The sequence below is a fragment of the Anopheles coluzzii genome, chromosome 2 (genome assembly GCF_943734685.1).
Source record: "Anopheles coluzzii chromosome 2, AcolN3, whole genome shotgun sequence".
NCBI classification, from domain to species: domain Eukaryota; kingdom Metazoa; phylum Arthropoda; class Insecta; order Diptera; family Culicidae; genus Anopheles; species Anopheles coluzzii.
The window spans coordinates 52,883,537-52,908,962 of NC_064670.1; the positions used below are offsets into that span (position 1 = coordinate 52,883,537).

A 25,426-nucleotide genomic window follows, 5' to 3' on the forward strand; every position below is an offset into this window, starting at 1 on the left:
TTTGCTTGTTCGGAAAGGTTGTCACCCCCCGCTTCGACAGTGTTGTCCACAACAAAAAAAGGAAGGGTGAAAGAAAATTGAACGGGCAACGCAAAGTACCAGCCCAAGCATATTACCTCCAAACTTGTCGTGCGTGTCACTCGTGTGTTCGCTTGTCCAAAGTTAAGCTCCGTGGTAGTGAAATCGTCATACGTTCGGAAACGCGTCAAGTTAAGAGCAGAACTGCGGTGGCACTAACATAACGGAGCAAGCAGAAGAGGAAAGTCAAACAAAGCAATTTGCGATCGCATTGCTGCCCTTGCTAGCAACAAACCAGCAAGTACTTCGGATGCAGAGTTCTTCCCTCGTTTCAAGAGAGCGTCTAGTTTCGAGTGATATTTCAGCGAATGGAAGGCTTGGATCGCACTGGTACGGTTGGCAAAGTAGGCGGTGCGGGGAGTTGCGTTGACATTTAGCACAGTAAACAACGGTGAGAGGTTGTGGAGCGACCCCACGCAAGGGAGTGTAATAAAAACAAGAAGTAAAATATTTACTTCGCTCACCTATCAGTGCGACAACCGATTTGCTCGTGCGAAACGATTAGTGCAATTTTGGAGTGTTTCCTCCAGTAAAGCCATCCCGGTCGCCGAGCCATCTAATTCGGGTCAGTTGGCGTGGCAGTGAAATGGTGTACAAATGTGAAAAATATTGCACGCTGTGGTCAGTGTAAGTGCGTTCACCAGTGGGCAGCAGCATATTAGGTGGGGAGGTGGAAAAGGGTCCCCAGCTCGCGTCACCTGCGTTTTGCAATCGCAATTGAAGGGCAACGAGCTGCTCAGCTCAGCTGCCCTGCGACCAGCCGTGTGTCCTGCAGCCGTGGCTAGAAGTATCAGCAGCAGCAGTGGTGCAATGAAATGTGATATCGTGCAGCACGAGTGGATGAATCGTGTCGTGCATCATCTTTGCTTTTTCTGCTGTGATAAACGGTGATCGTACGTGTGCGATAAGCGGGCAGAGTGTAGCAGATCGGGCAGTCCCGAGATGGAACTGAGCCCTGGAAGTAGCAGCTCCACCGTACCTCCGCCGGGAGGCGGTGGTGGCGGTGTTGCTGTTGCAGGAGGTGGAATAAGTGTGGCGGGTGGTGGTGGTGGTGGTGGCAGTGGGGCTGTTGGGGGTGGCAGTGTGGTAACGCGGCCCCCCATTACGGCACTGTTTCGCGAAATCCACAAAAACAGCTGGCTGCGGCGATTGAACAACGACAGCAGGCGACCATCGGTGCTGGCCAAGGTATGTAGTCCGCCCGTAACTACGCGTAGACTCAAGGAAAGGGACAAGATATCAGTGACCAATGTCCTTCGCCGTTTGGGGCCGTTTGGCAATGTTGGGGGGAGGACAGAGTGGGAGCTGGTGGGATTGATTATTAAACGCGTTTGTGCTTCGTTTGTTATCTGTTTGTTATGAAAACGAACTTCACAAACATGGGATATACTATTTGCAGCTTGCTTGGATAGTGTAAGCGGGTTAGTTACAAAATAAACGATACGCGAGCGTCATTGCACGTAGTTGCTTTTAAGGGTGAGCATATTTATTTAAAGTGACTTTTGGTAACCGTTTACTTCGTAGCCTCTCATTTGGTTTATATCAACAACGTCTAATGAGCAGTTGAAATGAAGTCATAATTACTGTATTAATTGGGTGGCTCGGTAATCGAATGACGAGACGCATTGGATTCTAGAGAGAACCGATTTAGTATTTCCTCCCTTCATCACTCCAGTTAATGTTTAAAATATCTTTCTTCTTCTTCTTCTTCTTTTTGGCTCAACAACCGTTGTCGGTCAAGGCCTGCCTGTACCCACTGGTGAAGTAAGCTTAGCTTTCAGTGACTAATTGATTTCCCCCCATAGCAGGATAGTCAATCCTACGTATGGCGGCACGGTCTATTTGGGGCTTGAACCCATGACGGGCATGTTGTTAAGTCGTGCGAGTTGACGACTGTACCACGAGACCGGCTCAGAAATAACTTAGTTTATGTTAAGTCATAAATTAAACATAAACAAACATAATCAAAAATATCAGTTACAGAACGATGAGTCATAAGTGGAACAAGTTATAACATGATATCATATGTTGAGACATCACTGTTTTGTTTGGCGGCCAAAATCGGAATGGTTGTAACGAATTCAACAACTTCTTGCACATTTGTGCGCCATTAGAGCAAATAGCGTATTCGTGGTTCGATTAAAGTGAAATTAACTGGAGCCCAGTAACCAACCAACAAACGAGATAATTTAGAGATAATGCGAATACCATTTAAAGGAAGATTTTAAGAATTCCATAATGATTATTATATAAAAATAACTAAAACTATAAAACTTCTGTTTTAGTAAATTGAATGTTTTGCGAATTCTCTGCCTCAGCGATCGGCAAAGTTCGGATAACCGAACAAATTTGTTTAGGTTTCAAGCAGCGGGATTTTATTTATTCTTAATAATGAAGGGGACAAAAACAGAAGGAACGACTGTTAAAGTATTGAGCATTTATAACATTCTGATCGTATGCAGATTCGGAAGAGAAAAAAAGCAATGCAGATCTGTCTTTGCTATCCTACAAACCCAAGTTCCAAGCTAACACTATTCCTGATGTATGCGAAATATATAAAAAAAACTGATGCTGGGGCCCTTTCCGTTTTAAGTTTGTAGGCTGTAATTTCAGCCTGTCAGCTGTTTGCATTGTATAGCAGTTTTCGAGCAGCTATCTAAGTGGGTATACAGGTGGGCTTATCCCAAAGTGTATGAATTTAGAAGGCTGATTTCTGAATGAACAGAACGCTTCTGTTTCTGAATGAAGATTTTAAGACTGTTTTGTGTATTCGTCAAGCCTCCAGAAAGCTCGTATGAGCAAAAGCTTTCACCCATCTTGTTCAAAAGTGATATTCATATTTGGTTATAAAAATCATGCTATCAGACCACCTGGACTACATTCACTTTGATTCCAGATTCGATCACCTGATTTCTTTAATACACCTTGGGATAAATGTAAACAAAACCGTGTTTTGTTTTGCGAGCAGGTACTCGAATCTAATTCTAGCTTTGTGGCTAGAATAATCTAGACTGAACATTGCAGGCTTGTTTTATGTGTGGTTTTGTATGGAGTGTTTACATGATTTCTGCCTTCAAGTGTCAAACTCCATACAAAAAGCTGACTAGAATCGTGAAGGGCCCCACTTTCTGTTAAGTTACTTCTGATTCTACTTCCATAACACAATCGATCAGAAATGTTTCACTTAATTGTATTGACATACAACAAGTCCACATTCATGAAAGCACAATTCAAGCACAATTTGGTTCTGATGGAATCCTAGCAGTCGTGCTTAAATCATGCTCTATTTTTGCAAATATCGTGGCCAGTTCTCAATCTAGACTAAAAATTGTTGATGTCATTTAATAGGTAATCTCTCTGAGCATCGATAGAGTTTTTAAAATGAAGAATTATTATACCTTTTATGTCTTATTGTGGCGGTAATGCTTAGCATGATAGACTAGTATAAGGATTAAGAAGATTAAATTCATTCTACATCATGCCCATAAGTTTGTATTGTACAAAAACTACTCGCACGTCGAAATATGTCCAGATGTTAAAAATGTCAGGCCTAATTTGTGTTTATTATTATTTTACAGACAATTCACGATTCATTCCTTTCGACTGATATTCTTTTGCGTTTTACAGAGCTCGTATATAAAAAAAAATCATTGTTTCCGTGTTGCAGTGGTCCTTATCGCTTATGAAAACTAAATTATGACCTTTAATGTGGCTCTTTTGTCCATTTATGATTACCATACCAGTATACCATCAATCGTTTGATTTCAAATTACGATCTTTTTGAACATTTCAGCCAGAATAGGATATAAAATGTATGAAAATCTTCCATTTTAAAAACTTTATCGATACTTCGAGAGTTTATCTATCAAATGACATCAGCAATTTAGCAAAAAACTACCAAAAAGTTGAGTGTATCATCCAGTAAGTAGGCCATCGTGTATAAAAACATCGACTGTGACAATGTACTGGCATTATTTTATTCTCATATTTTATCAGAAAATGTGTTTTCTATTCTTTTTAGTGCCTCGTCGAGGTTGTGCGAATAACAGTACAACATACGGTTGCTATTTTCTCCGGTGTTTCGTTGCCTGCAGATCCCAATTACTTCTTCAGGCATTGGTTGGTCCATGACGTCCTGTTGGCCTTCATCTTTTTGGCGTAACGTTCTACGCGGCATATTGATAGCATATTTGCATTGATAATTGATAGCAAAAATAACATAAACCAAGAACTTCAGTGTCCATCGTTCCTCACGAAACACTGTCCGTTTTGCTTTTTTTTGCGTCAGGATGCTTAACCCACCAGAATATAATGATTTGCATTGCTCTAATTGTGGTTATTTTGTCAGTTGTATGCCTAATAATCACGACAACTCATTCACATAGAAAACCTTTCGAAAATATAGACAATCTATGCTATAGAGTGCAAGATCCTTAGTAGTCAAATTAGACCCACAAGCGTGCGCACGATTGAATATTGGTTTTGTTCCCATAAATTCTCAAATGTGGTCTGAGCCACGGTTAGATAAGATAAAACATATGATAGCTACAAACATAGCTACAAAAATAGAACCATTGAATCGAATGACTTATTAATGTTTCTTCGAAAAAATCAAGCATATTTATTTGCATGCTTAGTTTAATAATTGATTGGAATTGGAATTGAATAATTGATAAGAATGATTCATACTACGCAAGCATACGCTTGAACGAATTTGTTATACATCAACATAGGTAGCATTTAGTACAACGATTCTGATAATAACGTTTTGTCACTTCATTTACTTTTCCAAGCACAAGCAGAATGAGTCAAATGAGTGGTGGTTACATATTTGGCAATGCTAGGATTAAAAACTTTTTTTGTTATTTCTGATTAGATTAGTTCAAATTTGGAAGACGGGAGTTCCTGAAAAGTTTACTAAACGGTCAAACGATTACGAGCGGCTTTGTTCACTTTCCCCTTCAGAATTACCCTTATCATGTGTCTTTCGCTTGACTGCTGGCTGATGCTGCATCCGGTTCTCATGCCCCATAAAAAGAAGCAAACAAAACAGCAGCGCTTCAAACTATGGCCCTATGGACTATGTCTTCTTCTCCTTCCCCAAATGTACAACCAAAGTTGATCAAAATCTCGATTCTTAATCGTTGCACGTCAAAGTAGAGACCAAAATCGCGGAGAAAGTATTAATGCACGCGTGATCTACGTCCATACCTCCACAGATTCCCTTCCCGACTAGCGCCATTGTGTGTTCATACTCATGTGAGTGAGGGACACAAATCAATGGAAAGGGAGACAAAAAATCAGCTCTTGATTCACTCAGGGGGATTTGTCATTCAGAATACCAACACAAAGCGTCGAAAAGGAAGAAAGGAGGGGAGGGGGGGAGTAAGGGGGAAGGGACGGGTGGCAGCGGATATACTCATGTCAGTCCTCCTGTGCGGAGTTTTACGCCATTTGTCCCGCCACAGCTACGCATAATTCCGCGCATATCTCGTTTTGTAGGTCGGGGCTTGTTGTTGTTGGTGGCGGCCGATTGTGACCGATTGTTTGCCACCCCATCCGAGGGTTGGGGTTTTTTTTTTATATTTCAGCTATCTTTACCCACCGTCAACCCTTTACCGGATATGTGAGAAAGCAGTGGCATTGTGAGAAGCATTGTTGTTGTTGAAGTACGGCCGTTGTTGTTGGGCTATGTGGTTTGGATGTCTTGGCTTGGTGGGAGTGTAGTGTGGTCCCCTCAAGGTGGAATTCGCTCCGCAAGACTTTCGCAGTAGCAGTTTGTAGGCTGTCACCTTGGGCTCATCATCATTATGTTTGTAATGAATGTGCTTCGCTTTAAAAAAAAACTATTTTGATATGGACGTGGGGTTTGTTGCAGAAAGCTGAGTTTAAAAAAAGTGCTCAAAACGGGCATGTTAATATCATTCGTTATACAGCGGTACAAAGAGTGTACACGTTCAAGAAAAGGAATCTATTACATTCCTAGCAAAAAGGACCATGGAGATCCGTGGTTAGTCACTTCGAGCCAAACGGGGGACCGTAATTTGGCCGCGCAATGGTCAATCATGAATGTGAGATAAATGCCATGCACATTTGCATTTTCTCAAGCAAATCTATTGTGAACGGTGTTCAGATTTCCGGCTATGCGGAGCAAGGATTGTTCTGTCGGCCTCGTGGCAAAGATTCAGCGGTGTATGGTTGATGTGGATAGATATATTTTCCTTTTGTTACTGGAAACATACAAAAATCATGGCCTTCAGCTATTTGCCAAGCGCTGGTTTGCATCGATAACGGTGCTGCATCCGGCAAAAGGACACCCAGCGCACTAACGCTTGGGTTGTGGGACGGAATTCAATCCTAGGTCATGTGTATGGGAACTCTTTTTGTTGCTTTTTTTGTTAACGCACCAACGGGTCAGCTCCAGCGCGCACCACCAGACAAAGGGGCGCCATATTTTGAGCAATAATTTATTGCCTCCGATGGTATGGCAGGCCCTGCAACGGCTGTGTATATTTAATATGTTTTCCCGCCCTGCAAGGGCCACTTGGTACGCTGCTGGATCTCAATTGCAGTGCGGCGTCGTTCACCTGTCTAGCAGTATGATTATGCCGTACAACAGAATGGATTCTATTCCTAAGCCCACGTTCAATTGGACTGTGAACTGTAAGGTAAAGCGCTATTGTACTGTACCCATTACGTGCCAAGACACATTGTAGCGTGTCGACGCGTTGTCTGCCTCAATCAAGTGAGAAATCGAATTTTTGGCTAATGTTTTTGATACATTTCATTCGAAACTTTTTTCAAAAAATCACAGTCGACTTCCGCTTATATTGAATGTGTTCATGAGTAACTAAATATCAACCATCGAAGTTGAGTGCAAGCCGTCAAAGTTGAAGCGGGAATGCTGCCGTGACTCCGTAGTGTTCTACTAATGCATTATGACAACATTATATGTATACAATATAATTGTTGGATGGGTTAAACTTTAATGTTTCAAGTTTGGTAGGATATTGGATGTAATATGTGATTTTTGTTCAATTAAGAAAATGAATCTTCCCTAGTCTTCTTAGGATACATGTAAATAATTGAAACTAATAATCTATTGGCCTATTACAGTCCCATACAACAATTACATGTTCAATGAATGGAAACTATCTCTCAAAATCCTATTGTTGCCTAATATTTGGACCTAATATTTGTTCCTAATAGTTTTATCTACAAATAGCCAAATTTATGTTTATAGAATATTTTTTATTGAATTTAATACATACATACATACATACATACATACATACATACATAAATACATACATGATAATAAAAAAATCTCGTGTCACGGTGTTTGTTGCCAGCAACCTCCGAACCAGCTGGATCATTTTCAACGAAACTTTGCACACACCTCATGGTGGCATGAGAATAAGTTTTAAAACTTACAACATATTCAAATGTTACACTAAACTTAATTTAATTAATTAACATTCGGCGCGAAGTGCGGTTTACACCGGCTTTAAAAACCCGCAAGCAAATTCGAGCAGTTTGCGAGCTCGCATGAGGCCTCGCAATCGCGATAGCTTTTTAGTGCTGGTATATGGGTACAGATAATCCCCTGATATACGCCATACTCGATATACGCGATTTTGGTGTACGTTTATACATTTGACAGTTCTTTGAGAAAATTGTACTAATTTGACACATCGAATGTGAAATGCAAAATAACTTCCCTTTGGTCGAATTTAAAAACCATTTCAAAAGGTTCAGGTATTCCTCGATATACGTAATTTAACGGTATAAGCGTTTTTCTTAATTTGACAGTTCTTATACTAATTTGACACATCAAATGTCAAACTCAAAATAAATTCCCTTTTGGTCGAATTTTAAAAACCATTTTCAACGGTATAAAATTGTAATTTTCATTTGAAATCAGATCAAATAAATAATTAGTGGCTAAAACCTACCACTTCAGCTAGATTATACAAAAATTAGCTATAATTAGACCGAAAACATCGAAATTCGACTCACGCTAATATTCTAATATTTAATAGCGTATATCGGGGAGTACCTGTATATGGTATATGGTATATTAACCCAATAAACTCCGTGGTAAACCAAAAATTCAGTGGTATCCAAACGGATGATTGTCATAGCAGATCTTAATTACCTACTGTTATTACGACAGATAAGAAGAATCGAAGCTTTGGGATAAAATGATTGAAATCATTGTAATCATTGTTTTTGCGCTCCTCGCATTGCATATTCTTCTATTTTTGATTAAAACGAGACATCAATTTTATCCCGTGTGAAACCGGGTAAATCAGCTATACATGAATATAAATATAACGTTTCCAAAATTGCTTTACAAGCAACATTGGAGATAGCGTGAAAATACGTGTAGCATCCGCTAAAAGAAAACTTTAAACATTAAATGCAATGTATTTGTGCTTATAATTGTTAGAGTTCCTGGTTTTGTTTCATTTGTACGTCTTCGATGAATTTAAATACGTTTAACAAAAAGTGGTCTCGAATGTATTGACCAAACTTTTGCCCCAAAACATTCACCTACCCCAACCATTTGATGTTGAAGTGGAATGTTCTATTATCCATAAGTTCGCATTGTACACTACTTAATAATAGAGTTTGTAAAAGCAGCTTGGCTCGCATTGCGTGTATTATATTTTCCCCCATTTCATTCACGAACTCAACCGATTGAGCGATTTTCTGACGAGTTCGACATGAGGCCTCGTGTGCCGTGTCGGGCACGGTCGGCAAAACGGCAAGAAGGCAAACGAAGCTGGACTAATATACGTTTGTTAGCGAAGGCAATGAGACTGTTTTAAAAGTTGTTCCCACACACATAAAGCCGGCTTGCGTGTGGCAGTCCGAAGCCCGTCCAAATTTTAGACCACGTTTTAGCCCCTCTCCTGGCCTGCCTCTGCCACCTATCCTGCATAAACCCGGGGTGGTAGGGAAGGGATGAGGTGATGATTTTTGGGTGGCTTTTTTTTCTTGGAGGTTGCCCACGGAGGTTGGCCTGCGATTGTATAAAGTTTTATTTAATTTGTTCCGCGACAGCAGAGGGGGCAGCCTCTCATGTCTTGTTGATTTGCTGTCAAGGTTAAGCGTGGAAGCGGATTAATAAAACCTATAGCAGTTGGTGGGATGAAGTAAAATATCGTATGGAAAGAAGAAGAAGGAGAGGAAGTTAAAACTAAGACAAATCATTCAAAATATAACGAGAGGGCCGGAGGATGATAAGAATCGCGGCAAGGTAGAACATGCCTGACTAGAGGTGGTTGTGATGAATTTTGGATACAATTTGTGTGCCCCGTTCGGCAGGATTTGTGAGAAGAATGGCTCTATGGTTTAATCAGTCAGTCGTACCACTATATAGGCCACTTTGGATCACACTTCTCGCGTGTGCATGTGTGTACGTGCGTGCTGAAACAAATAAGTGGGAAACGGTTATTGGTTCTAGATTGCTGCTGTAGATGGTTGGAATAGCATTATTGCTGTTTTTTTTTGTTTGGGGGCCTGTTAGAAAATTGGATCTATTGAAAGGTGAAAAGTGATAAGCTTATCCATTTGGAATTACATGATGCATTGTTATTGTTTAGCAAATAACTTGAATATTGAGAAAAGTAAGACATTTTTATCGTACTATTATGGTTTGGGTCGGTCTGGTGGTACAGCCGTCAACTCGTACGACTTAACAACACGCCCGTCATGGGTTCAAGCTCCGATAGACCGTGCCCCCATACGTAGGACTGACTATCCTGCTATGGTAACAATACAGGGTTTCGAATCATATAAGGGAACTAGCTGACCCGACAAACTTAGCTATTCAAAAAAAAAAAAAATTAAAATATTTTATTATTGATATGTTACTTGGGATAGTTGTATCGTGCCCGTATCCCCTCAGGATTCGATGATCGAGTGTAAACCGCCAGGCTCCTCACACCAAGTGTCAAAGTGCCGTATACAACACAACAATAATCCTGCTCTTTGTATGGGAGTTAGAAAATCATTTTTAAATTAAATTTAGTGTTACATCTGAACGATTTTTAAGTCTTAAAACCTATTCTCATACCAACATAAGGTGTGTGCAAAGTTTCGTTGAAAATGGTCCAGCCGTTTCGGAGTTTGCTCGCAACAAACACCGTGACACGAGATTTTTATATATATAGAAGAAGATAGATAGTTTAATCACTTAGGGGAATGTTGCAAATCTGTAGGGGAATGTTGCATGCAAGCTATGGAAGTTTGCAATCATATAGGGGAGTGTTGCAATCGATTAGGGAAATTTTGCAAGCGTACTGTGGAGCTGTCATCAGACTGTGGGTGCCGCTGTAAAAAGCTACGAATTGATACCGATGATGTTTTTTTAAACATCATTTGGAGTTGTTTTTCTGTGGGATTCAGCTCAGTACACACGATAAACTAAATAAATCCTGCTGCAAAGCCATAATTAAACATGATAAGTTAGTAAGATTGACGAAAATATTTTGAGGTATTTACAGCGGCACCCACAGTCTGATGACAGCTCCACAGTACGCTTGCAAAATTGCCCTAATCGATTGCAACACTCCCCTTTACGATTGCAAACTTCCACAGCTTGCTTGCAACATTCCCCTACCGATTTGCAACATTCCCCTAAGTGATTGAACTATTCCCTTATATGATTCAAAACCCTGTAAGTCACTGAAAGCCAAGCTCACTTCACTAGTGGGTACAAGCAGGCCTTGACCGACAACGGTTGTTGTGCCAAAGAAGAAGAAGAAGATTATGGTTTAGGGAGGTAGATAAGCAAAATTCTAGACGATTAGAGAGTAACTGATGTATAATACAATACAAAAATGCGAACATGAAAGAGCGTTACAAAAATGCTACTGCTTTTAATATTAATATAATTTAATAGAAGTATATATTTTATTGAGGTGTTGGCAAGTATAATAAAAGAAAGTAAAATTCAAAAATTAATGTAGCCGTCGATATTCAAAACTTCAACGTTGCTGTGATTCTAAAAGGGTTAAAATTATCCAAACTTGGTCCCAAAAAAACTAATAGAATATCCTTTAGTTTAGGGAATCATATTTTCTAATGTTTTCAATATCGATTCGCCCCTGGATAGTCGCTCAACCCGTCATTGTAGTGTCTTACATTTTAAAAATTATTTTATTTTCATTACACTTCATCATTTTCCCCGATTTAGGCGATACTTGTACTATCCTAATGCCACTGTGAACGACACATGGTTGTAGTAACCGCAAGGCATAACCAACGCTACTGCTAGCGACCCCCTTGATGACAAACTCTTGCAATGGATTGTCCAACTGAAAACTGTATCGAAACTTTGTGCATTGTTATGCTTGATGTACCGCGTACTGAAGCCGCCCGGCAGAAATTAACGCACCACTTACTCCCTCCTCCCCCTTGTGTGGTTAGCTGCTCCTCCGCAGTGAACCAAAAATCGCAGCATTAAAACACATATTAAACACGGCTTTGTCTTTGCCCTCAAGCTTAAGCTCCTTGAAGGCTGTGCTGATGGCGGTGGTGGTGGGTTCGTTCTCTTCATTCGTCATTATTCAACAAAAGAGCGGATGTGGCATTGGACACGGTTTCTTCACTTCAGCTGCTATGCGTAAGGGCTGCGCGAAACAAATGAAACAAATTACCATCGTGCGCAACTAAACCACTCAGGCAGCCGAAGAAACAAAGCGCGCAACCCAAAATAAAACACACAAACACACAAAACCGAAGTGTGGTGGCGTGAAGAAAGTGTTTAAAATATCAAAAATGTTGATCTCTGTGCGCATGGTGTAACGGCGGACGCGGCAGAGAGGAGGGAATCGACCCCCCCCCCACCCCCCCTCGGGTTGCGAATGCAACTGCATGCGATGCCGTGTTTGGTAATTGAAAGGTGTGAAGTGGTGTGTATGTATGTGTGTTTGTTTGTTTGTCCACAGTTTCCATTTCTTCTGCTCTCAAGACACCGACATAAGTAATCGTAATTGTTCCCCCGTGTGTGCCGGAGAAATCATCGATCCATCGATTGTTTTGGTGAAATGGATCGTCCAAAAATAATTGCTTAATTAGGTTTTGGTGTGAAACGGTCAAAGTTGCATCGTACGAAAATGCAAATGCGGCTGGGCATTGTACGCTGGCTATCATAGTTACAAACATATTGCTCCAAAAACTGGGCCAGCGATCGCGATCAGCAGACGGGGAAAAGAATCGATCGTATGTCGACCTGTGCGGGCAACTACATAGCACAGGTGGAATGGAATGTTGGGTACGAGGCATGACCTGCACAATACCCCTAGTGGGGGCATAGGTTCGGGCGTACAGCTGGTTCGGAGAGAGAGAGAGAGAGAGAGCATAAAGTCCATTAACCGCCAGCGTTTCCAGATGGCGAAGAAAGAACTGGTAGAAAGCTTACCAGCTGTTCGCACCTTAAGATTCTTAGAGTCGGTATAGAGATGACCGCAGAGGACAGGACGGTCGCAGGGCGTTTGGGCTTGGGATCCCGATTAAATATAGCGGAACGTGTGCGGACACGTAGTAATCGATCTTCCTAAACGAATCGCAATTAGAGCGTGGGGCAATAAAGTGAGATCGGACTGCTTTTGGACGTGGCCCGCTGTGTAGTTGTTGAGATGAGGTCGAAATGAAAAAAAAAAAAAACAGATGCAAAAAACACAGTATTTTGCATTTTGGCGTTTTCATTTTTTGCTTGAACGCTTTTTCTTAACGTTGAAAATAGCCTAGATATCAGAGTACGATCATCCTGATTCTGATTAATGCTGTTGTCTAAAGCCGATGGAATATTGTTAAAATGGTTATAGTTTTTGAATTATTTTAAAACTACAACCTTAGTTTCTAATTTCATATATTTTTAGCATTTTTTGAACATAACGTCTTGATTGAAAATATGCAGAAGAACTGTTTTGTCTTGCAGAAGAATTGTTTTTGAGTGGATCACCCTTTATATAAATAGTTCTTCTACTTTTATTTGGCGTAAACTTGCTACGCGGACAGGCCGGCCTATACAGGCTTTGGAGACTTGATTTAATTCTACGCAGCCGGATAGTCAGTCCTTGCCACGAGGAGACGGTCCAGTCGGAGCTTAACATGAAGTTTCAAATTTAGCCTTTGAGTTTTGCATAACACTGCTCTTTTGATGCGATAAGTCCTTGAATAGAATTGTCCAAAAGTGGTTTGAAAATGTCTTTTACATTGTTTTCTTAATACTTACACATTACATTTTTATCATAAAATTCTTAAAGTACGTTTACTAAATTCTTCCCTTTCTTCTCTTTCTGCCTTTCTCCCTTTCTCGATGACAGAAACCAGATAGGTACTGGGTGGTGTTTTGCGTGCACGATGACTGTGAGGCATTCCTGGAGGGTTACAGCGACCCACGCCAAGCACCGTCGCACGGACCGGAGTGGGCACTATCGCTGCAAACCGTCCAGCACGTCTCGCACGCCCTAGTCTCCGTGGAGCAGGAGTTTGAATTTGTGATAACGCTTGGCAGCGAGGTGGCCCGCTTCAATGCCAACACCTGGGAATGCATGCAGGAATGGGTAGAATGTCTGCGCTCGAAGCTGCGCGAGATGAAGCTATTGTCGCCGAAGGAAAATCTCTACTCCCGGCTGCCCGAGGTGCGCCCTCCGTTGGCCCCGACGCGCGATCCGACCTCTCCACTGCCGGCGACCCCTCCCGTGCCGGCAGCAATCGTACCAGGCATCGAGCGTGTTCAGCCACCATCCCTGGTACAGCAGCAACACCACGGACATCATGCGAGCGTCGGGGCGAGCGCAAGCGGACAATCTTCATCGCTGTCCACCGCCGGAGCGTCTGGCTCTGCCGGTGCAAGCAGTTCGATGCTCTCGAACACTGGCACCACAAGCTCCATTTCGTCATCAGTATCATCTTCTTCATCCTCGTCATCATCCTCGTCCTCATCCTCCTCCTCCTCATCATCTTCATCCGGGACCAGCTACTCGTCCACGCTCACATCCATATCAAACTGCCCGGTGACCGGTGAGCGGGGAAGTGCAGCTGGGCCACCGGCCATGTCCAACACGTCTACCCAGAATCTCATGAACCTGCTGTCGAATCCGCTGCAAGCAGTGAGCAGTATTAACGCGCAGGCTAGTAAGATTCAGCCGGCCAGTGTAACCGATAGTGTGTCGCTCGGATCAACGTCCTCGCTGGTCTCGGAAGAAGAACCACAACCGCTAGAGGAGTCCCAAAGCTGCACCGCTTCCACATCACCTTCCCGAGACTCTACACCGGGCTCGAGCTTGCCCAAACCGCAAAAAATAATCAACAGAGACAACACTACCACCGGCCATCATAATCATCATCCGCTGGTGACACTCGCAGCTGGTACATCAACCACAACCTCCTCGCTAGCGACCACGTTCGTCACCAACGTGCTGGCGGACCCGTCCGGAACGGCCGGATCATCGTTGAAGCGCGCCATTAACGATAAGAAGCTGCTGCTGGATGTACGGCAGTCTCCGGAACGATCCACCACTGCAAGCTGTGATGTTGACGAGGCATTCGACGCGACAGGCAATGGCATAAGCAATGGTGACCACACCAACGATGGTAAGAATATGCGTCCATCCCTGGACTCTATTGTCAACTAATTGCCTTCAATTAACGGTGCGTGGCGTCCGGTCACATATCGCTTAAAGAGGTCGCCGCCGCTCCCCTCGTAGGTAGGGTCGGAACCGAAGGCGACCACAAACATGGCCAATGGTCACGGGGTATTGTACAAAAATGCCAAACACTCTCCCTGGCCGTGCTGTTGTGTGCGTTAGTCATTTGACAGTGAAGGACCGACCTACGATTACCGTTTGGGTTGCCCACCATGGACGATGAATCAGACGGTCCCCGCATAACGACGACGTCACACAATTTGTTGACACATGCACCTTCGGTCAACACATCGCCCATTCGAGGCCTTTGCTACCGCGCTGTTGTCGATGGTTCCGATTTCTACGAACGATCATATCAATTGCGGAAAAGTGGGGGAGTTCTCGTATGGCAGTAGGTGTTCAAATTTCCCCATTCGATGCGTTGCACGGTGCGCTTCATTCATCGATACATTCTGTAAAGCGGCGACGGTAGACCATGCTATGATTGAAGCAGAACCGGTTGATGATGCGATTTTTATGGATAAATGTGCGTAGCAGGCAAACAATTTGCTGCGAGGGAAATGCCCAATACCTATTGATTGATGAGTAACGTAATGTGTATGTTGATTTACATTGATTAAATTCATCGATTTGCTTGCGTTGCTTTTTACGGTGTGGTGTACTGTATCCGATGCAATAATTCCGTCGGGCCGTTGTTATGATTTGTACAATCGTCGAACATTAGTAGATAATGGTATATTTTTGGTCCTTTAATTTTAATGGAATTTTTGCTGCAATCATTTGCAAAAATTACGGCAAAACTTGGCATTTTGATAACACCAATTAAATACCATTTTAAAAGCCATCGTTAGCACTGACCGTACCATTGTCTGTTCCGTGCGTGTTTTACCATAATCGTGTCACCATAATCGGCGATCATTAGGCAATGGTTACAGTGCCGCTTGACTTTTGATTGAACAATTTCGGCGGAAAACAATGCACGAATCACAAAGAGTGATTGTTGACGACATGCCCGCTGTCGTACATTATGTACCTATGTTCCATTATTAAGCTGAGAGCTAGGAGTTCTAGAATGACCAATGTGGGACCCTGGCCGTTCTACGAGTTGCTGCAATGGAGGACTACTGCGACGCTCGATTCTTTCCATTTGTTCTGAAATATGCATACCAAAGTGTGTGGTGAAACGTTCGTTTTTGGACGCTTTTGCTTGACGCTCACGCTCGAACCAATACCGCTGCGTCACGTCCCAGTGGTCAGTGGAGAGGATTCAACTTTCAGCACCGGAAATGGCAATGCCCCCGTCATCAGCAGCGTTTGGTTCCGATCAGATGATACCGGTGGGAGGGGATAGTGAGAAGCGACGAGTGGTGCCAAATATTTGCATAAATGTTTCTCATCTTTGGCTGGACTGCAGAAAGACGCAGAAAAGGCAGAAAGAAATTTAAGTTGAAGCTGAAAAAAGTTCCGCAGTGCTGTTGGAGCTGAACATTTCGTTAGGAGAAGTTTTATTGTTTTTAGGAATGTTTTATAATTGTTCTTTGTTTGAAATGGAGTGTGGAGTTTATATGGAATTCCTTCCTTTTAGTAGAACTCGAATGGAATGATGAGTTGCAATGGATATTTTTTTAATAAATATTTTAAACTATTTCATACACAGCTGCAAAAGTACGCCTAGACCAACTTCAAGAAAAAAAAAAAATAGTAATAAAGTCAATTTTTATATTGCGACGGAGACTATGACCAAAAGCTCAACTCATTCTCTAAAACAAACCTCGGCGTTGATTCCCCGTTCATTGGATGGATGCCGCTTTTAGATCGACAAAGGGCAGTATTATTGAACACGGGTTGTGTGGCGCAGGGTGTCTTTTTGGTGTTAGCGTCTCTAAATCAACCCGAGCTCAATGGAGATGACCGGAAGGTGGATAGAAAACACAACCCCGACCTTTAGGCATGTGAGTTGTAGTTTGGTGGCTTTGGCCTTCTCTTGCCGCCGAAAATGAACCCATATCTAGCGCTTCATTTCCCTTCCGGAACGGAAGTGTTCGTCGGACAGGGCAGAGGGGGATCAGCAGGTGTTTGCGTTTTGGCGAAAATGTCGAAACGTTCGAAGCAATGGGGAAAGAAAGATGGGAAGAGCTAAAAGTTAATTAAATATAGCATTTCTCATTTCCTTTTCAATTTTTGACCTTCTCCTAAGCGCGGTGGTCGTCAAGATTCTACATCGTCCGCTCGGTTGTTCGTTTAATATTGCGTTCATACTAGCTAGAGTTTTTAATTATGGCCACTGTGCTTCTTCATTGCAGCCCTCGCCAACGGTGAATTGTGGTTGCCAAAGCAGACGTTGCTGAATGGATCCTCCAGCAGTCATTGTCGCAGCAGCAATGGTACTGTAACGACAAATGGTACCGAATCGACGGCAACTTCAGCAACGACATCACCACCATCATCTATGCTAACGAAGTCGACCGCCATCTGTATCGTGCCACCGGCGTCCAGTGGAGCAAGGTAGGTTTTGGAATCCGAGCGTTGGTATGCATGTAGTTATGGGCGAAGCTGCATTTTCCTTGCTGTGTAATTGAAATGAATGTAGTTTTCTATTACCATGTGTGTTGCACCAATGGTTTTAATAAAATGTTCAGTGCTTCAAAATCATAACGCCATAGATAAAACTTATAAAAAATATAAAATTGATTTGCTGATATGATAAGTTAAAGCTTGTACAGAAACACTGAATTACGCTGAATGAGTAACTCTACACCTCTTCTTTTAGACCAAAATTTCTATGCATGTAAACTGGCCCCCTGTTGCGTAAATTTAGAAAAAATTGAAAACAAATACATACAATTTTTCTTCATTGCATTTAGATTGCAAACTCTGTAACGATGCTTAGTTATAAATAATTGGATTGAAACTATCAGTCTTCAAGTTAATGTAGGTGATGAACTTGCAGGGCGACGGTTACGTAGTTGAAATGGAAAAGGTGCGTCCAGTGTTTGCCACCTTTCGCTTCCCTTGCCAACTCTTTGACAAGTAAATGCAAATTTGCAAAACTCCCTGTTTCTCCGTTTATATTTACCCCGCAACGTTGACCGTTTGCGAAAAGGAGATGAAGACAAAGCTGGTCAGTATGACCCAACAGTCCAGCCGAGTGATTCAGAGTGTGCCTATGGCAGGCGTGGGTATAGAACTAGTTGAAAGAAATGCCGGTTTGTTGTCGGTTGGTTAGAGGTCTTACTGGTGGCATTTCTTTTCAACTTATAGTCCACCCCAAGTAATGCAAATAATTGTAGCAATAGAAAAATAATGGAAAATTGTTGTTAAATTCCTTCCAGTTAAATACATACTAGCTTTTGATTCACAAAGGGTTTCAATACTAGTTTTATTTATTAAAAGTAAATGAAATACAAAACAAAATACCTACCGACTGAGCGAAGAAGGTTGAAGAAGCGAGGGAAGAAGGCGTTTGTTAGATGTTCTGGCCGTCCGGTCCATTCGCTCTGGTTGTTGCTGCTTTGTTCTTGGTGCGTGGGTGCGTTAATAGTGTCGTGGCCGTTAATTCACCTTCAAGGTCAATTTGCTGCTTTCACGCGAATTACTAAGACACAGGTATCAATCTGACCACTTCGGTCGTGTGTGTGTTTGCGATTCTTGCTACCCTAATGTGCATGTTTGGTTCGTCCGAGCATCCGAGTATTACACATTCGAGCGACGATTCTTGCTGCCGGGGTGCTGAGATGAAGACGACGGCGGTGGGAACGAGCGACGATACTGCTGCATCAATCTTTGCGATACATCGATCAGATGCATTCCACCGGCAGTTTGCGTTCGTATTTCAAGTGCCTTTTCACGCACACGAAAGTTTGCATAGAGTTTGGCAAACTTACGCTCCAAGTAGCGCTCGATTTCCGTACGGTCGATGACTACGCTGGGTGCGGCACGTTCCGTCTGCTCGTTGATCGTTTGACATTCTACGGTGCGCACTGGAGGGGAATTTTGTTTTTGAGCGGCTTTTGCACGGATACCCTCCAACACAACCGTGAGCCATTTGCGATCGTCGGCATGCAGGTTTTCCGACGGCACCGGTACTAGCAGCGCGGGGTTTTCGATGATCTCCGGCACACGGAGCACCAGGGCAGATCGAAGCGCATCCCGCAACTGAGCAAGATAATGCACTTCATCCGTAGGTTTGTCGCGGACGTCGCGGGTTTCTGATTTCGGTATTTCGGCTGTGTTCGCTTGAAGTTGGCAGATATCTTCATCGGTACGTTCGTTGAGCGTTTGGAACTGCTTTAATAGCTCGTGTAATGATTCCAATGGACCATCGCCAACAATTTCGGGATCGTTTTGCAGCAACACTTCGAGCGGCTCATTGAGCAGATGAGGGAAAATGAAGGGATGGGTTAGGTTGTCTTCTAGCAGTTGCTGCAAAAGCAAATGCACGCACCGGTTTCGTAAGGATTTCTGGTCTGGAGTGGTTTGGTTAAATCGCTCGATCCACTGGGCAGTTTTCTTCACGTCAATGGGCTCTTCCAACCTGGGGATAAGATTTCGCAATAGCTGCAGACACTGTGCATACTCTTGATCCAAAGAATGCTCGCACTGCTCTCGTTCTTTTCGTGAGCTCATAGTTAATTGATGAGAAATAACAAAAATAAAATGCGGAGAGTACAAAATAAAGTATTGAAAAACAAACTAATGCGCGGCTTTTCCAGGTGTCAAATACGGTAGGAAAGGAATAGTCTCGCGAAAAGCCAACTAGATGTATTTTCACTTGGATGTAATGAGGCAATCTCTGATCGAATTTCCTGTTTTCCTTTGCAGGGTGGAATCGAAACGAACTCGACGAAAAGTATCACCATTGGCAAATGCAATCCCGCTCTCCCCGAAATCCACGAAAGAAGAGCAGGTGGCAAACATCACCATCATACAGGTGTCCAACAGTGGTGGCATGGTCACGACCCCATCGCCAACCATCACAACGGCATCCTCCCCGAAACACACTGTGTCCCGGTTTAATTTCTCAAAAGCTAAACCGTCGACGATGGCCACTGCAACGGTTCCGACGAATACGACCACCGTCTCCACCATCATAACGGATGATTTAGGCGACGGTCGTAACTATATGAGCAACGTGCAAATAATTCCGTCCAGCGGCGAGTACCCGCGGAATGCCGATCAACCGATGCAACCGTCTATCATTGCATCGATAAACGAGCAGCAGATCACAACGGTCACCGTTCCGAACGTGCAGTCCGCATTGTCGATCGCTTCAACAGTGACGTCAACGCCGCGCATACAGCCAACCGCACCGGCCACTGTACAGGTCGCCGTTGCAACCTCGTCCACGCCTATCAAGGGTCCGGAAAGTAATTTCGGCACCGTGACACAGATTGCCGTAAATTCGTCGTCCACTGCGGGCGCGGTGGCGGGTAGCAGCCAACCAATCCACTTCCAGCCGTCGTCCCACCCATCATCAAGCCAACATTACGAGCAAGTTTTTCTGACCAGCTCCGTGCAGGTAACATCTGGAAACGGCCAAACAGAGTCAAACATAGAAGAGCCAGTGATAGTATCCCCTGCCCCAATTGTAGCGAAATCAAGCGCTAACAAGAGCAGTAAAGTGCTGCTGCTCAGCAGACAGCCACGCTCGTCTAGTCATTCGGATATTCCGCTTCCGGCGAGGCTGGGGAGCAAGGGTGGCAGCAGAAAAACAGAACCATCTGGCAGTAATGATAAGGAAAATCGTGTTCAACACGACAGCATCATTGGGAGCCAAGGTGTCGGCAGTGGTACGGCCTCAACATCCAAACCGCCTGGGTCAGCTGCAGCAACTGCTCCCGCCGTTCCCACACATCTCACCGGTGGCAGTCCTTCAAAGCGGCCAGCTGTCGATAGGAATATCTACACACCGCACCCTCAACGCACAGCACCGCTACTTCAACGAGGGCTTACGGAGCTGGTTCTAAGTACGCGGACGGTCGCGTCACCGGTACCTCATGCGATTGACCAGTCCGCGCTTGCAGCGCGTGGTCGCAGAGCTCCGGTAGAGAGTAAGGTCCGTGTCGATCAGCTGGCCCCGGAACAGCGACGCCGTAGCTCATCGACATCCGACGCACGGCAGGATGCTTCATCGGGACCACGTGTAAACGGCTCCGCAGGGGCAGCTCCGGGTGCCGCTGGACCCGGCATGGGTCCCGGAAGGTTACAGTCGCCGCCGCAACCATTCCGTCCGCATCATCAGCTAATAAACGTGCCCGAGGGTAGTCAGTTGATCGGAGCCAACGGGCTAGTAGGCCATGGAACACCGGCATCCGCTGCAGGAAACCGGAAGCTGACACTGCGGGAGCAGCAAGTCTTCCAGTTGCGCCGCGAAATGATGCATCCAGGCGGCGTACGCTTGCAGTTACGGCGCAAGGACTGCATCAATTCCATCGGGCTCGTTGATGCGTTCGGTGCCGTATGGGTGGCGGGATGGAAACAAAAGGAACATCCAGTACTGTACAATGCGCTTCACATTGGCGATCAGATGATCAGCGTGGCCGGTGTTGCTATCGCGTCCGCAGCCGAAGCACACAAAGCTATCCGGGCGGCACCGGGTTTGTTTGTAAGTGGTGCACGAAAGGCGCACTACGCGCACTAAGGGAGGACAAATTGCGGGAGCTAATTTCTCGTTTGCTTGTTTGCAGGTTGAGCTTATCATTCGCCGTGTTCCATTCGGCCGTGTGTACGCCATACGACGAGAGATCGATGGACAGTGTTTGGGTCTGATACGGGACGGTAACACAGCCACCATCGTGGACGTTGTTCCGAACAGTTTGGCCGCTCGGCATGGATTGCCCCCGAAGGTGAGTGACGTGGCAGAAAGCATTCTGGATTGTATTATTATTATTACCACCACACGTGCGCGTGCATGGACAATCTCGTTTCTTACAGGCAAAATCGTGTGACGGATTATCGTTAACATTTTGGGTGTTGACCGAAATCAACGGCCGGCCGTTGAATTTGTTCTTTAAAGAGAACGAAATACGTGATCGTTTGAACGCGGTTGGACGGGATATATCAATACTGGTATGTTGCTATTGGAGTGTTGAGGTGCAACTTGTGCGGTATTGTTTTTTAACAACATTTGCATCTGTACAGGTACAACCAGCGGATTTGGTAACCAAGCTGAAAAAGCAGCTCAAATCTCTACGTGGCCACAAGGATTTTATTGTGCAATAGGCAACTCTTATCGACCAACAACGTGTCTTTGTAGTTTGAGGAACGCTACAGAAATGAAGCAGGGAAGTACCATCACCCATCTCTGTTTTATTTTAGAAAATATACGCCAAGTTAGTCGGACCTATTCAACCGGGGGAGTGTAGGCAAAACGTGCGACAGTGTGTACAAAGCGCAATTGTCGAATAGAAATAGAATTTAAACACACACTATAACGAGACAGCTTGCAATACTAACCAGTGACATAACGTAATGTGGTCCTGATGGAACGAATACTAAATCCAATTCCAATACTATTACACCACATACCTAGTACACTACTCTATACAACGTATACCAACAACATTACTACTTACTATCATCGCGATCGAAATTAGTGCAGCAAATTATTGTAGTAGTTTTGTTTTTGTAGGCACAAACACTTGGCACAAACAAACAAGCGTGTGTGCAACATATGTAAGCGAGTCATATTGAAATAACAAAACCGATATGTGATGTATCTTCGCAGTGGCAGCGTAATGCGCGCGTGTGTGAGAATGCGTGGCGTGTGTTTTTAAAAGAAGGGCAAACGGGAAATGAGCACAACAATTTCCTACGCAGTAAACGATTAGTGCAAATTTTGTGAACTAGAACTTAAACGACATTTACGATAATGCGCCTGTAGTAGATACTGGACAATGTAGAAATTTGGACTAAACAAACAAAATTACCTTCCATCTGGTTCCGTATTCAAATGAGCCGTTGCTCTACGTAAAAGCATAGTTATATAAGGAGTTATCGTTTGAAACTGTTTAAACTGAACTGTGTGGCAGGTGGCGTGCAATGTAGAGCAATTTGTAATTTGTTTTGGTTTTATGATTCGGCAATTTGTTGAATAATTAGTAAAAAAAATGTTCTAGGTTTTATACATTTTATTGTTCCTTATCAAATCAGTACGATTGATGCTCTTTTGAAGGGGATACCATTGAGGAAGGTAATGCAAAAATAGCAAAAAACAAAACTCACTCAACCGTAACAAAAAGTAAACAAAAAGGCTGTAATACTAGCACAAAGCTCTGTGTGAACCTACTGATTACGTATATCTACTATGTGTGTGTGTGTGCGTGCGTGTGTGTGTGTGCGTGTGAGTGTATGTATGTTTGTGTGCAGCTCTATATTAACATGTAACGCGGAACTGAGCGATGGTAAGCCGCGAGGCGAGTTGTGTATATTTGGCAGTCTCGAAACTCTTCAAGCACACATACCACACTGTTCTTAAAAGGCTGATTGTAACAAACAAAGGATTTAAAAGGTATGCTTGTACGGGTTTTGCGGGTGGTAGTTTTGATACAAATTTGAAAGAAGCGGAAACACTTATACAGGCCCTTCTTTCAGCGAACAAAAACTAAACAGAGCAGAAAGTAAGGTAAAGGCGCTTTTCCATTCTTATACGAATCCATTCGCTCAGTAGACACACATTCTTTTGACATTTTTAGGACAAAGCTATACAAAACAAAGTGATTCTCTTGACATAAGATTTTAGTTCTGAGTGCTCATAGTCGTCTCGTAGTGTGGTAAAAATTAGTGCCCGCCCCGGGTTTGTCAAAGCGGCGCAGTTTTCGTAACACCTCATGGCAAATAAATGACCCACGAGTTCGTAGGTTGATGTTCTTTCTTTTTTAACAAGCAGCTGACTGTTCTTATCACTTTCAACGATTCATTTGCGGTACGTGTGGAAAGAAACGGCTCTTTATCATTGTAGTAAAGTCGTGTGTGTGCGGCAAGGTATTATGCACAGACTGTTCCAGCAACGGCACGAGAGGCCGATTGGCGCCAAATTCGGTAGTTCACTTCGGTCCGGTTCAGCTGGGAGTAGATCCAGATGGGCAGCCGATTCGAAATTACCCACAAATCACCGTCACTGTCAATCTGTTGTTGTTGATGATGATCATTGTAACGATTCAAAATTATTAAACTACTGTTTTCGATCAACATTCTTTTGTTCATAAAGTAACTTACCCTTAAATCTGCAGGATAAATCATTTCCTCGTTGTCCAGATGCACTATGCCGTGGTTTTCCGGTGTGAATTGCTTGTGCGTGTTCCAGCAACCAATCGCATTCCGGTTGATTTCCGCATAGAAAAGCACTCCCGTGCGCGGATCGTACGCGTGGCTCGAGCTTTGCGTGTTCGGTCCACGGGCGCCAAGATGGTGAAAGGCACGCCCGTACGCCCCACTGCCGAGCTGCGCCATCGTTTCGTTCTGTAGAATCCGATTCGACACGGCAATCTCACTGACGGAAGCCATTGCGTGCAGATACACGGTACGCTCGGCAGCGCTATTTTCCCACCGTCCACCGACCGCCACGGAAAAGATACCATCGTACCAGGTGAACTGTTGACCGGCCACATTGAAGTCACCGTACCGTGGTTCAAAGGAGAAGTAGTTGTGCTCAAACCGCCACATCCGACCCTCGGTCAGTCCGTACACGTACAGCCGACGCCACTCGTAGTCGGGAATGTACGCGTAAGCACGGCCACAATCGCGATCATCGACGTCCACCTCGATGTTGGGAATGCCGTAACCAAACTCGACCATTTCCGGTGGAATTTCGAACCGTCGCACACTCCGATTGATGGTAAGATCGATGACCCACAGGGCGGGACGCTGCACCTGGCGGCCAGCACCGCCCGGATACTCGAGATATCCCGTATCAACGAACCAGAGCCGATCGCAACGATCCACCTGCGTGCGGTAGACAGAGATGATGCGTTTCGGGTCGGCAGTGAAATCCCTCTTTAATGGAGAAATGGGAGGATGGGTGAGTATAACACACAGCTCCAATGATTCGATAATGCCAATTACCCGCAGTGAGTTCACCAATAGGTTAGGGTACGGATCCAGCGTCGGATTGTTTGCCGATGGATTGCGTGCCAGGTCGATGACGTTCAAGGTGGCCGGAATGCCCGGACGGCGCCGTGGAATCGTAACGTACAGGAATCCCTTGTGATGGGTGACACCCATCGGCAGATTGCCATACGCGTTGAACGTGTCCTCATCGGCTGGGACAGAATTGGCCGTGAATACTACATTTTGCGATGCTGCAAAACAATTCGCACAACATAAAAACCTTGATGTACATACTTCAGAACTACCGTGCGCCGCTTACCCTTACCTTCGCTACTGTTACTGGACTTCAGCTGTGACCATTGATAGACGAGTTGTAGCTTTTCGGCTGACGTTATCCTTAGCTCCTCGCTAAATAAACCTATCAGAAAGATTATGCCAAATACGGCCCATTTTGCCATTTTAGAAAAAAAAGAAACCGTACAGTACACTGTTGTGATCGCGACTTTCACTAGCGGAATGATCCGAACAGCCAGCGAATATGCTCGTTTTATAAAAACCTTATCAGTGTTCGTTAATACCGTTTCCCATCTGCTGTGGAACGGCTTCGAATCGAAACGTCTGACCTTAGACAGATT

At 44.0% G+C, this 25,426-nt stretch overlaps 2 protein-coding genes across 2 annotated transcripts; one reads left to right on the forward strand and one right to left on the reverse strand.

Moving 5' to 3' along the window:
- On the forward strand, positions 1–23,630 carry LOC120948804 (uncharacterized). The gene is made up of 7 exons (XM_040365522.2): positions 1–1,266; positions 13,419–14,691; positions 17,048–17,249; positions 19,566–21,348; positions 21,431–21,589; positions 21,678–21,812; positions 21,885–23,630. The coding sequence occupies exons 1-7, from the start codon at positions 1,021–1,023 to the stop codon at positions 21,963–21,965; spliced, it is 3,879 nt and encodes a 1,292-aa protein (XP_040221456.2). The 5' UTR covers positions 1–1,020; the 3' UTR covers positions 21,966–23,630.
- Positions 23,631–23,638: 8 nt separating this feature from the next.
- On the reverse strand, positions 23,639–25,303 carry LOC120948805 (L-dopachrome tautomerase yellow-f2). The gene is made up of 4 exons (XM_040365523.2): positions 25,117–25,303; positions 24,807–25,042; positions 23,961–24,737; positions 23,639–23,870 (listed from the first exon to the last, which is right to left on the reverse strand). Exons 1-4 carry the CDS (start codon positions 25,247–25,249, stop codon positions 23,730–23,732), a joined length of 1,287 nt encoding a protein of 428 aa, XP_040221457.2. The 5' UTR covers positions 25,250–25,303; the 3' UTR covers positions 23,639–23,729.
- Between the last annotated feature and the right edge of the window lie 123 nt (positions 25,304–25,426).